General features: G+C 39.5%; 1 protein-coding gene across 1 annotated transcript; it reads left to right on the top strand.

Annotated features, from left to right (window-relative positions):
- The first annotated feature begins 8,178 nt into the window (after positions 1 to 8,178).
- On the top strand, positions 8,179 to 9,090 carry LOC103194568 (olfactory receptor 8S1-like). Its single transcript, XM_007937977.1, has one exon. It carries the CDS (start codon positions 8,179 to 8,181, stop codon positions 9,088 to 9,090), a length of 912 nt encoding a protein of 303 aa, XP_007936168.1.
- The last annotated feature ends 3,971 nt before the right edge of the window (positions 9,091 to 13,061 follow it).

The following is a 13,061-nucleotide window of genomic DNA, read 5'->3' on the forward strand; positions in this document are numbered from 1 at the left end:
TGGGACTGTAAAATGGTACAACCATTGTGGAAAGCAGTATGGCGATTCCTTCAAAAGTTGGGACTAGAAATACCATTTGACCCAGCTATTCCATTACTAGGTATATATCCTAAAGAAGTGAGACCCGTGACAAGAACAGACATATGCACACCCATGTTCATCACAGCACTATTTACAATAGCCAAAAGATGGAAATGACCTAGGTGTCCATCAACTGAGGAATAGATAACCAATCTATGGTACATACACACAATGGAATACTATGCAATGCTGAAGAATAATGTAGAATCTGCAAAACACTGCATTACATGGATGAACTCGGAGGAAATTATGCTGAGTGAAATAAGTCAATCACAAAAGGACAAATATTATATTAGTCCGTTATTGTAAAGATCAAGGAAACATTTATCTATGGAAGGAAACCTTCTTTGCTGGTTACCAGGGGTGGGAGGGGAGGGGAGGGAACACTGTTAGATAGATAGAGATAAGTATTGATTTGGGTGAAGAGAAGGGCAATGTACCAAATGTGAGTAATTAATATGGTGGTACTGAGGAAGAGAAAGACATACAGATGTATGTGGAAGGTACAACAACAAAGATGAACCCTTTTGCACATACAGTACTGCATTGTCAGTGAAGGCAAACATGGATAGATGGGTGGACAGGCTGAGCTATTAGGTATGTATATGAAGTGGGGAGTGTACCCAAGAACGTGTATAGGGTTGGCAGACAATGGTCCTATAAGTTCATGTATAGGATCTGAATTCCCAGGTGTATAGTAGAGCTGACAAGGGTAAGGTTGTAGTCATTGCTTGGTCACAGCCAGCTACCCAGAGAGACCAAGTAGTTGAACCTGTGGGCTCAGGACCATAGTCGCAGGGCACATCAAGCTCAATTGGCATAACAGCATACTACACAAAACATTGTTCCACCTCCTACTTTGGCGAGTAGCGACTGGGATCTTAAAAGCTTTCAAGCTGCCATCTAGATGCAATGATGGGTCTTTCCTCATCCAGAGCCAAGAAGAATGAAGAAAAACAAAAATTCATGGAAACAATGAGTCCTAGCGACTGGTACACCATACAATCTACAGCCTATACAACTATGAGATGAGAAGAACTAGATGGTGCCTGGCTACTACTGTCAACCACTTGAAAAGGGATCTATGTAGGAGATCCTGGACAGGGAGGGAGAACAATGTGGAACAAAACTCAAAATCATTTGGAGAGAAAAAAAGGGGGGGACCAGGTTTCCTGGTCCAATAGAGCCTGGTGGAACCACTGAGACTATGGCCCCTAGCTGCCCTTCAGGTCTGGAATTGAACCCACACCTGTGGCATCCAGCCAAACAAAAGACAGGCATACGAGTTGAACATTTACCTGAGGTAGATACACTCCTTGGAGAGAACAATCATGGGAGAAAAAAGGGCTGCTTATGCACAGGGAGACAGCTCAGGGGGTAGGAGTGCATGGAGGGATGGATACAGGGAAGAGGTAACTATTGGGAAGTAAGAGGGGAGCTGTTGCATTGTGGTAAATTGTGGTCAATGTCATGAGACAAAGTGTACGTGAACTGCTGTATGGAAAGTGAATTTGCTCTGTAAATTTTCACCCAAATCACAATTTAAAAAAAAAAGGAAAAAAGAACAGGTTTATTGGTCTGATAGAAACTGGTGAATTCCCTAGGTCTATGGGCCCTAGACACCCTTCAGAGAAGGAATTCAACTCACTCTGTGGCTTCTAGTCAAACAATAGACGGCAAATAATGTGAATATTTATACAAGGCAGGTACACTCCTTAGAACAATCAACCATGGGAGATCAGAAGGGCAATATTTGCACAGGGAGCCAGTTCAGGGGCAGGATTGCATGAGAGAAAGAAGGACACAGGGAAAAGGTAACCACAAGGAGGAAATGAGAAAAGAGCTGTTATGTTACAGGGATTGCAATCAGTGTCATGAAACAAAGCGTGTATGAACTTTTGTATGGAAAATAAATTTGCTTTGTACACTTTCACCCAAATCACAAAGAAAAAATTTAAGAAGTAATAAAATAAGAGGTAAAATTTTTCAATTAAAAAAAAAAAAATGGGCAAAGGACATGAACAGACACTTCGTGTCTACCAAAGAAGACATGGCTAGCATGTTGGCCATATTAGGTGGCTAACAAACACATGAAAACATGCACACAATCATTAGCCATTAAACAGATGCAAATCAAAACTACAGTGAGACACCACAACACCCCAGAAGTAATGGCACTGATCAAAAAAAGCAAGAACAGAAAACCACAAATGCTAGAAAAGACATGGAGAGATTAAAACTCCTATACACTGCTGGTGGCTGGTGGAATTGTAAAATGATACAACCACTATGGAAATGGTATAGGCATTTCCTTAAGAAGCTAGAAATAAAAATATCATACAATCCACAACTATCACTTCTAGGTATATATCCTAGAGAAAATAGAGCTGTGACATGAAAAATACACACACACACACATATCTCCACTAGGCAGAAGAGATCTCTATTTTTCATTGATGTCTTCTTAAGTGCTTAGAACAGTTGCTGGCCCATAGTAGATGATTAACAGATATTTGTTGAGTGAATGAATGAGTAGCAAAATATTGAATACAGCCATTAATAAATAATAGACTAAATAAATTATAATACTTCCATACAGTACAATACTAGACAGTCACTAAAAAATGAAGCAGCGGTGTCTACTGAAATGGAATCATCTTCAACATAAATTGATAAATAAAGACAGAAAGTTGCATAACAGAATGTACAGAGTATGCTATCATTTTGTGAAAATATTGTATACAAACCTGTGGCTGTACACACAAACTATCTCTGAAGGCTTACGAATAAACTGGTACACCATGCTTTCATCTGAATAGGGGGTTAAGTGATTGGAAAAAAGGGTTGGAAAAAACTTACTTTTTGTTTCATGGACATATTTTAAAAACATTTTTAAATATGGACAAACTAAAGATGTTGGGAAAGTTAAGAAAATTTATCAAGAATAAAGTTAAGAGAATTTATCGCCAGCCAGCTCCCTCTAAGAATGTCATAAATGATATGTTTCCTTGGGAAATAAAGTCATACCAGTGGGAAGGACTGGGATGTAAGAAAAAAAAAAGAACATGTAAATGAATAATATATTTGTAATTTAATTACTGGTCATTAAAATAGCAATTTTCAGTGTCTTTTAATGTAATTAACTCTAGCAAACAATAACAAAGAAAGGGTAGGATTATCTAGTGAATACTTATGGTGGAATCATCCTGCCCTTGTTCAAAGTAATACTATCTATCATTTAGACTCTAAAATAACCATTTTAGTGTTTCTCTAATCCCATTCACAATATCCTCCCCTCTATCCAATACTTGTGCTATGACTCAGGATAAACTTTGAGCTACTTGGAATTGCATGTAACAGGAGCTGGCAATATTTTTTCACTAAAAAAAATAGACAGTAAATATTTTAGGTCTTGTGGGCATAGGTACTGGCTTTGTTGCAATTAATAAACTTTGCCATTGTAGTGTTAAAGCAGCCATAGACCATAAGTAAGTAAATGAGCATGTTTATGTTTCAATAAACTTTATTTACAAACCAGGTGGCAAGTTATATTTGATCACCACCAGTCTTCTGGTTAGCAGTCAAGTACTTTAGGCACTAAGCTACCAGAGCTCCCATTTGATCCATAATCCATAGCTTATAAAACTCTTGCATATAAAATCCTTTTAAAACCTGCTCCAATCTACAATTCTACTCACTCACCTTCATTTACTCATATTTTTTAGTCCAGCAATACTTCAAGTGGGTATCAATTTCAATACTTAATAGCAAGTGGATATCCTACAACCTATAGAGAAGCAAAGTCCAAGTCCATCACTAATGGAAACCACTACCTCTCATGATCTTTTCCTATTAGAGGAAAATTGCACCCTTATGAAAGAAGGAAGACCTAGACAAAGTTTCTCTTCATTATGGCTCAAGAAGGGTAAAGAAGACCACTGTTTCAATTTTTCTTAACTAGTTAAGCAGTCCAGAGAATAGATATCCAGTTGAACCTAGGAGATGAGGACTGAAAAAGTGATATTTCTTGCATTCCAGCATCATGAGACAAATTCATACTGGTTGCAGAAGTCAGGAGAGAGAAGCACTTGGTGGATGCAGAATTCAGAGTGTTGTGGCATGAGTAGGAAAGGCCTTGCAGGTTATACAGTTAAAGTAGACTTCCAGTACAAGTGGCTGTAAAGCAGACTTCCAGTACAAGTGGCTGTGAAATGTAAGAGGGAGAAATGCAATGCAAAACTGGTAGCTTCATTTGAACATAACTCCACTGGATACTTTGAAATATGGGAGAGATTTTAGTATGTTTATATTCTTGATGTGAATGAGTAATATAAGGGAAGAAATTCCTGGGGGACAAAATATGCATGATTGAAAAAGATTGAAATATAACCCAGAGGTTCAGGATGGGATGGGAGTTAAAGTACAAGTATAATAAGCCTTAGTCGTGGGTGAAGGAGAGACATCTCTACCACTGTTGTTGTTAGGTGCCACTGAGTAGGCGCTAATGCATAGTGACCTATGTACAACAGAACAAAATATTGCCTGGCCCTGTGCTATCCTCTCAATCTTAGCTATGCTTGAGTCCATCATGGTAGCCACTGTGTCCATTCATCTTATTGGGGATCTTCCCCTTTTTCACTGACCTTCTACTAGACAATGTTTTACTGCTATTCATAAAGTAATATATCAGACAGTGTCTCACTGCTATGCATAAGGTTTTCAGTGGCGAATTTTTTCAGAAGTGGAAGGCCCCATCCTTCTTCCCACTCTGTATTAGTCTGGAAGCTCTGCTGACCCTGTCTACCATGGATGACCCTGCTGGTATTTGAAATACCAGTGACATAACTTCTAGCCTTACTGCAACACACAAGCCATCACAATATGACAAACTGACAGATGAGTGGTAGTCTCTACAACTAAAACCAAGGAGAGGACAGGAGGAATGGATATATTGATAGGTGAGAAATGAAGAAAATGAAAGTTCCTGCCTCTTAATTCTAATTTCTCTTACAAGATCATGTGAAAGGGAGTATGAAGGGAAAATGTATTACAAATAAAGATAATACAATTTGATAAATCTATGAGAAGGAATGTCAGACTTCATATGAGTGTGTGTATATGTGTGCATGTGCACACATGTTGGCATGTACATGTATCTGTGCATGGATATAGATGGCTGAGGTCAAGAAGCCCTAGAGTGAGCTTTACTTGTCAGATTCTACGTTTTTTCTTGTATTACACGTAGAAAATGTTCTGCATCCCTTCCTCTCTCCCTCCCTCCGTGCACATCAGAGAGCCCTTCAAAGTCAGCACCAAGTCCCAAGTGACTCTAACTTCTGCAGCCTCCCCAATGAGCAGTAAACAGTCCCACCTCCTTGGAGTTCTCTCCTGCACTCTTCTCCTAGGGCTTCCTTGGCAAAGAGATGGCCAAAGAGAAAAGGATTCTTAAACATAAGACTCCTAAAAACTGATTAGGAACTTTTCATGGAAGTGAAGTCGGTCACCACGGGAAGAATGGCAGGAGCTAATGCTTTCTAACCAGGTCAGGAGAGACCCAAGGCAAAGAATGCCAGCCTTTTACCTTTTCTGCAGAACTTCTTACACAGAGTCTGATCCTAGAAACTGTCAAGACATAAAATAGATATTGCCTAAGGCCTAGCTGGCACACTCTGATTTCATTTGCCAACTGTGGAGGCTGTAAGTAAATTGACTCAGAACTCCAAGGAAGAGCCAAATTCAAAACAGTCCAGCTCAGCAATAGGAGTGAGAAGAGGTTTGATATCCATTGGTTTGAAAAACTTAGAGGAATCTTATTATTACCCAAGTTATCTATGGTACTGAGTAGGAAACTGAAATCAAACATAAGGGAAACCTCTTGTCCAAAGTACACAAGTAGACCAAGTTTTATCATTGTTGTTTTCTGTGGATAGAACTGCATGCGATATTTAGTGTGTGCACAACCATCTGTATGGGATCTCTCTGTGCCTCCTTTCATGTCTTTGGCCTTTGATATTAAAAAAAAAAAAAAAGCAGTCCTCTCTAGGCATGGAGGAGCTACAGGGATATCATCCAGTCTAGAATGGGCACTGTGATAGAAAATCGAAGGGGTCCTTCTCATTCTCTTTTGCCTGACTTTCACTAAGAGAATTCTAGGATCTTATGACTTCAGGGATGTCAAGAAATTATGTAGTTTTATCCCTGCCAAGAAATAAAACTGCAAAGAGGCTAGACTGGCCATGTAGCATCTTGAAACTGTCAGAGGTGGAGAGGTCCCCAGTAATCCCTTTGCTGTGATTATCAGGACTGGGAACTGGAAAGGAAATTTTTTGGTATTAATCTGAAAAGTCAATGCCAATGTCTACAGTTATTCACAAAGGCTACTGGGAAATCTTCATGTGCTTAGCACTGGAAGGGACTAGCACATCTTTGCCCTCTCTTTCCACCCCCTCTTTTAGTCAGTTTCTTTCCATCAAAACTAGTCTCTCTCCTCAGAACCATTTCTCTGTTGTTCCTCATCCAGGAATTCCTCCTAACAGCATTGGTCTGTTAATTCTCCTCTCTCGCACAGTTTTCCAACCTCCCAGGGGAGAGTAACACCAGATAGCCAGGAAGGAGACTCAAATCTGGGAAACCTTATCATAGGTGGAACTCTGATATCTTCTTATTTAAGACATGGATGCTCTTAAAACTAAGCTAATTTTCTTAGGAGCAAAAACATTGAGTGTATCATAAAAGAAGAAGTGACAGGAAGTCTGTAAGTCTATTTTGAAAGTGAATGCAGTTAAAGCCAATGAGTTCACAGGAGTACCTTGAAGATAAAGGAAATTAGAAATTTGAGGGAGATCATAGGAAAAGGTCTTGAAGACCAGTTCTAGTCATACCGAACAGAAATTCAATATTTTGCTTTTGCAGTCAATAGCGGTATGTTTCCATCTTGCTGCATAGTCTTATTATCACTTTACTGACTTCGTATTATTCTATTCAGTTGGTGTTCAGTTATGCATTCCAGGATATGGAGACATTCGAGTTTCTAATTTTTTTTATTGAACATATAACACTGATGTTTATATCATTCTGCATGTTATGTGTCAGTTCCTTTCAGTTACAATCATAGTATAAATCCAAGGTCTTAGAGGATTGCTGAGTCAAAGTAGTGGGTTAAAATGTCATTGGCAATGTGTAGATGTCACTCTGATCAGAATCTTCTTAGGATATTATTATAAACTTCTTGAAAATTAAATAATCACAAAATTAGATCAATATTCCCATTTCAGTTTATTTTTTATATATAACACAACTTTTGCCAGCTTAATGCTTTCTGCATGTACAACTTGGTGATATTAACTACATTAATCATGTTAGGTAACCATCACAATTAAGAGACAGAAAAGTCAGTGTTTCAGAAGCATGAAGTTCTGTTTAGTTTTTTAACTAGTTAAGTTGAACATTTTTCTAAACATTTATTTTTCTCTGGAATTTCTTCTAGCATGGCATTTCTATTCATGGCACCAGTATCAGTCTTTATACAACAGCAATATAAGGCAGACTGAAGAGGAGGAGGGGCAATGGGTGTGAAGACTAGTTCTGAGAAGACAGCAGGGAAGGTTGTTGTAATAATTCTGGGACATGGTGAAAAATGTGGATCCAGTTGAAAGTCATTGCTTAGATCTTTTTTAGGTAGTAAAGACAATAATGGAAGCTCTGGAGGCGTAGTGCCTAAGACATTTGACTGCTAACCAGAAGGCTGGCGGTTCAAACTCACCAGCCACTCTTTAGAAGGAAGGTTGAGCAATCTACTTCCATAGAGATACCACCTCAGAAACCCAAGGAGGGGTCGCCATGAGTTGGATCCAATTCAATGGCAGTGAGTTTGTTTTTGGTTTTTTTTTTTTTGAAAGACAATAATAAAGTAGAAGGAAGGAATAATCATCAGGTCATGTGCTAAAACAAAGGTGGAGTAAGATAAACGTGATTTCATCAAGGTCTCCAAATCTACTGTTAGAGTTCATTCCAGAACCGTGTTTTCAACCATTACAAAGAAATTTTAAAGTTCATGCCAGCCTGATTTCTTTTTAGGGATAGAGTTTATAAACCACTATGAACAATCTCACTGTCTTCTCCAAGTTCATCCTCCTCGGGCTGTCTGCCGACCCCCATGTTCAGGCTCTGCTCTTCATGCTCTTCCTGGTGATTTACCTCCTGACCTTGATGGGGAACCTGATGATGATCCTGGTGATCAGAACTGATCCTCACCTCCACACTCCTATGTACTTCTTCCTCGGACATCTTTCCTTCCTAGACATCTGCTTTTCTTCAGTCACCATTCCCAAAATGCTACAAAACTTCTCATCTCAGAAGAAAAGCATCTCGGTGTGGGGCTGCATCACCCAGAGCTTCTTTTTCATTCTTACTGCAAGCACTGAGAGCTGCTTGATCTCTGCCATGGCCTATGACCGCTATGCTGCCATCTGCCACCCTCTGCTGTACACTGTGATCATGAACAGCCCTCTCTGCATTGCAATGGTCAGCACTGCATGGGTGATAGGGTTTCTGAACTCACTAGTGAATAATCTTTTCATCCACAAGTTACATTTTTGTGGCTCCAATATCATCTCCCACTTCAGCTGTGAGCTGCCTTCACTGCTCCCACTCTCCTGCACTGATCCCACTGCCAACGAGTTGCTTCTGTCTGGGTCAGGTGTATTTATGGGGCTGCTGACACTTCCCCTGATCCTCTTCTCTTACTCCAGAATCATCTCTGCCATCCTGAGCATTCACTCCTCTGCAGGCCAAGGCAAAGCCTTCTCCACCTGTTCCTCACACCTCACCGTGGTGCTCTTGTTCTATGGGACAGGTCTATTCAGGTACATCAGCCCTCCCTCGGGTTCACTGTTGGAGCAAGTGGTCTCCATTCAGTACAGTGTGCTCACCTCTTTGCTGAACCCCTTCATCTACAGCCTCAAGAACCAGGAGGTGAAAGCAGCTCTACAGAGGATGATGAAGAAGTAAATCTGTCACTCAGAGAAGGGAGTTTCTGCATGATGTTCAGTCAGAAAATGGGGAAAAGGGATCTTCAGAAACAGAAACATCTTCCAAGGAAAAAAGACATTTTAGGTCAGAGGTTCTAAAAGTGCCATGACCCGAACTGACCACCAGTGTCAGCATCACCTGTGACTTGTTAAAAGGACAGATTCTCTGGACTGGAGGCAGAGATCAGCAATATGTATTTTGACAAGTCCACCAGGTCACTATCATGCATGCTCAAGTGCCATAGGCTGGGTTCTCTATGAGAGCAAAACCAGTGAAAGAGATTCCTCATGAGTGAGAGAGATTTCTCATGGAGTTGTGGAGGCTGGCAAGTCCCCTATCCATGAGTCATGTGTCAGGCTTGAGGCTTCTCCTGAACCATGTAGTTTCAGGGACTGATGAATTCCAAATCTGCAGATCAGTTGGGAGGCTGCTGGCTCATGATTCAAGAAATGGAGGTCAGAGGATGATGAGTCTTAGGCAGAATCGAGAAGAACAAGCTTTGCCAGAATGATCACATATATTGGATGCAGGTCACACCTCAAGGAAACTTGCCTTACAACTGACTGGCTGCTCACATCAGATCACGAAATGGGGGATGACTACCAAATATCTGTCAAGTCACTGAGAATCATGACTTAGACAAGTTGGCACATAACCTTAACAATCACATCAACTTTGAGAAACAATGTTTTAGGCCACGCAGTGTTTGAAAAGACTGGTGCTGAAAGGCAAACTGAATATTGATTTCTCGAAATGAAAAATCCAGCTTATATGAAAGAGTTGGTCAGTAAAGTAGTCAGGACAATAACATTTGATTCTGTGATAATATCAACTGCTTTACTCCACAAGACTGCTAAAGAGGGGAAAAAGCACTCTACATTATTTGAGGCATAGAGGGGACCAGGAGAGCTGGACTTCTGCACTGAAGCAGCCCCAGCCTAGAATTTCTCCCTTCACTACTTGGGAATTGTCATTCTAAAAGACCCTTCAGGGGTTAAAACAGCGTTCACCAAAGGATAGGTGCTCCAGAACAGCAACTCTCAAGTATTTCATTCACTTCACCTGAGGGCACCTGGGGGCATCTAACAGCCAGTATGCCTGGTTAGATGTCCTGGGTTTATTCCAGAAAGCAAGGTCAAGCTGATACCACAGTGCAGTGGCAACAGTCCACATGACCCATGGCTTCATGTGAGAGTGCTTCCCACTGAGAACCATCTGCTTCCTGACCTGGCTGCCAGGGCAGGATGTCAAGAGTTTGAGCAGTGAGCTCTTGCTTCTACATTTTTTGCCGCAAGACTATTTTTTCCCATTCTTCCTTGAGACCCCAGGCTCCTCTCAATTTTTGTTTCAAGCTATAAACTATAATATACTTTAAACAATATATGTATAGTTTTAGGAAAAAAAATGAATCAATCAACTATGTATTTATGCCCTGACCTATGACAGAATATTTCATACCCCAGACGTTCTCTCCAGAGGTAACCATTGTTCTGAATTACAGTACTTGTTCTGTTATATAGTTTATCATTTATTTGTAATCCCTAAATGTGACTGTTGAATTTTGTCTATTTTTGAACTTTTAATGCCTAGAATCATGCTGTATGTACCGTTGATGGCTGCCTTCGTTCACTTAACATAACTTATATCTGTGTTTTAGGCAAGTCTTTTTTTAAGCAGCATGTAGCTCTACATTGTGGTTATTTTACCTGTCTGAAAATACTTGTATTTTAAAAGGAGAATTTATTCATTAATTGTTACTATCATTATGGATATATTTGGATGCATTTCTGTTCTTTTAGGTACTTTCTCTTTGTCCCATATCTTCTGTATCATCCTTTTATTTTTCATCTTTTTTGTTTTTCCATTTTTCCCTCGGGTTTCCTATTCTTTTGATGGTTAGCCTACCTTTTTATTTATTTATTTATTTTTAATCTTGTTTACATCACTTAACAAAGTCTAAATTTAGGATTTTGACCATTCTCCAAAAACAACATAAAAATCATGAGATACTTACATCAAATCATTACCACTTCAACTTAAATCCCTTCCTATACAGCATTTTAATTCTCTCCTTTTCCCCCATAAATTATACATTATTCTTACTCTTTATTCAGTCAGTTTTTATTTAGATTTACCCACATACTTAATATACCTTTCCTCACTATTTGGTTTTACATGTGAGGTAATTGTCTCCTATCGATATTTGATCTTTTAGAATTCTTTTTTTACTGACAACTTGGTAATGTACGAATTTTGTTTGTCTGAACATAAATTTATTTCTTGAAAGATCATTTTCCTTGCTATGAAATCCTTTGTTGTGTCCTGAACTGAAATTCTAATCTCACAGAAAGGATGTACATTTGCTTTTACGTTTCCTGGCAGTCAACTTTAAGTCCTCTGCTTGAAGTGTTTCAGGCCTTACACACAGTGTGGATTCAGATCTCAAATTCCCATGAGCACCAGCTGTGGTTACAATTTCTCAGGAAATATCCCCAGCTTCTTTACTCAATTCCAATGCCAAAACAGCCAAGAGTTCCCACAGTTTCTGTCACATAATGTCAGTTCAACCCACCAGACCTCCTCGGAAGGAAGATGGGGCAATCTACTTCCATAGTAATACTGTCTTGGAAACCCAAGGAGGGGTCGCTATGAGTCAGGGCTGACTCAACGGCACATAACAACAACAAACAAACAACAATGGGTTATTCCTTATTAGTCCTTACTGGGCAATCTACTTCCGTAATGATACTGCCTCAGAAACCCAAGGATGGGTTGCTATGAGTCAGGTCCAACTTGATGGCAAACAACAACAACATTTTCAAAGATCATACTGTTTTACTAGGTGCCAGGTATTGTTCTAAGAATTTTATACATATTAACAAATTTAATGCTCTGAGCAACCCTATGAGACAGATACTATTATTATCTCATTTTACAGATGAAGAAACAGGCACAGTGAGGAAACGTCACACAGCTACGACCACATAGCTAAAAAGTGGAAGAGTTGATAGTCATTTAAACGTAGGCAGTCTAGATCATAACCACTAGAGAGTGTGTTAAGGAAGAGCAGGCCTGGTGACTCCCAGCATGCACCCACGCCCTTAGTGGTGGCAGCAACTCATGCTAGTTTGAAGGGAGGGTAGAAGGGTCACACACTTGGGCTGAGAGACACACATATTCCACATACACAGCATCACCAAGATGGCACAAGGGGGCACTGCACTGCTAGCTTCACTCAGCTCAGCTCATGGCAGAATATATCACATATTAAAAATGTATAGTCCATATAGTGGTTCATAATAACAAACAGATGTTACTTTGTGATGTACATCAAAACATCATTATTATTATTATGTTAAAGATTTTTTTAGTGCATCAGGAAGGGTTTCTTTAATGTTTTTTTATGCATAGAGGTGCACTATATATAATTTACTAAGCCAAATATTTGAATAACTGATGTTAGATATGAACTGTACGTAAGTGGTCTGATTTATATACATATTCTACTTAAAGACAGACTTAGGAACAGAGCTCCTTCAGAATCAGAGGACTGCCTGTATATGGGATCAAATTGACAAAAGGAAACATTAGATAGGAGACTTACAGGACAGAGAGTTTATGTGAATAGGGGAGGTCATTTCTGAAAAGACGGGTGAGAATGGTTGTACATCTTGAAGAATATAATCACTACCAAAGAATTGTACATGTAGAAATTGTTGCATTGCTATATGTTCTGGTTTGTATAATCTCAACAATAACTGATAATTTTTAAAAAATTTTATTGTGATTTGGATGGAAGTTTACAGAGCAAATTCATTTTCCATACAGTTCACATTCACTTTGTCTCATGACATTGACTGCAATTTCCCACAATGCAACAGCTCTCCTCCCACTTCCTCCCCATAGTTACCTCTTCTCTGTGTCCTTTCTTTCCATGTACTCCTGTCCCC

Source organism: Orycteropus afer, unplaced genomic scaffold, assembly GCF_000298275.1.
Source record: "Orycteropus afer afer isolate SDZICR_OR568_19922 unplaced genomic scaffold, OryAfe1.0 scaffold00045, whole genome shotgun sequence".
Classification (NCBI taxonomy): Eukaryota; Metazoa; Chordata; class Mammalia; order Tubulidentata; family Orycteropodidae; genus Orycteropus; species Orycteropus afer.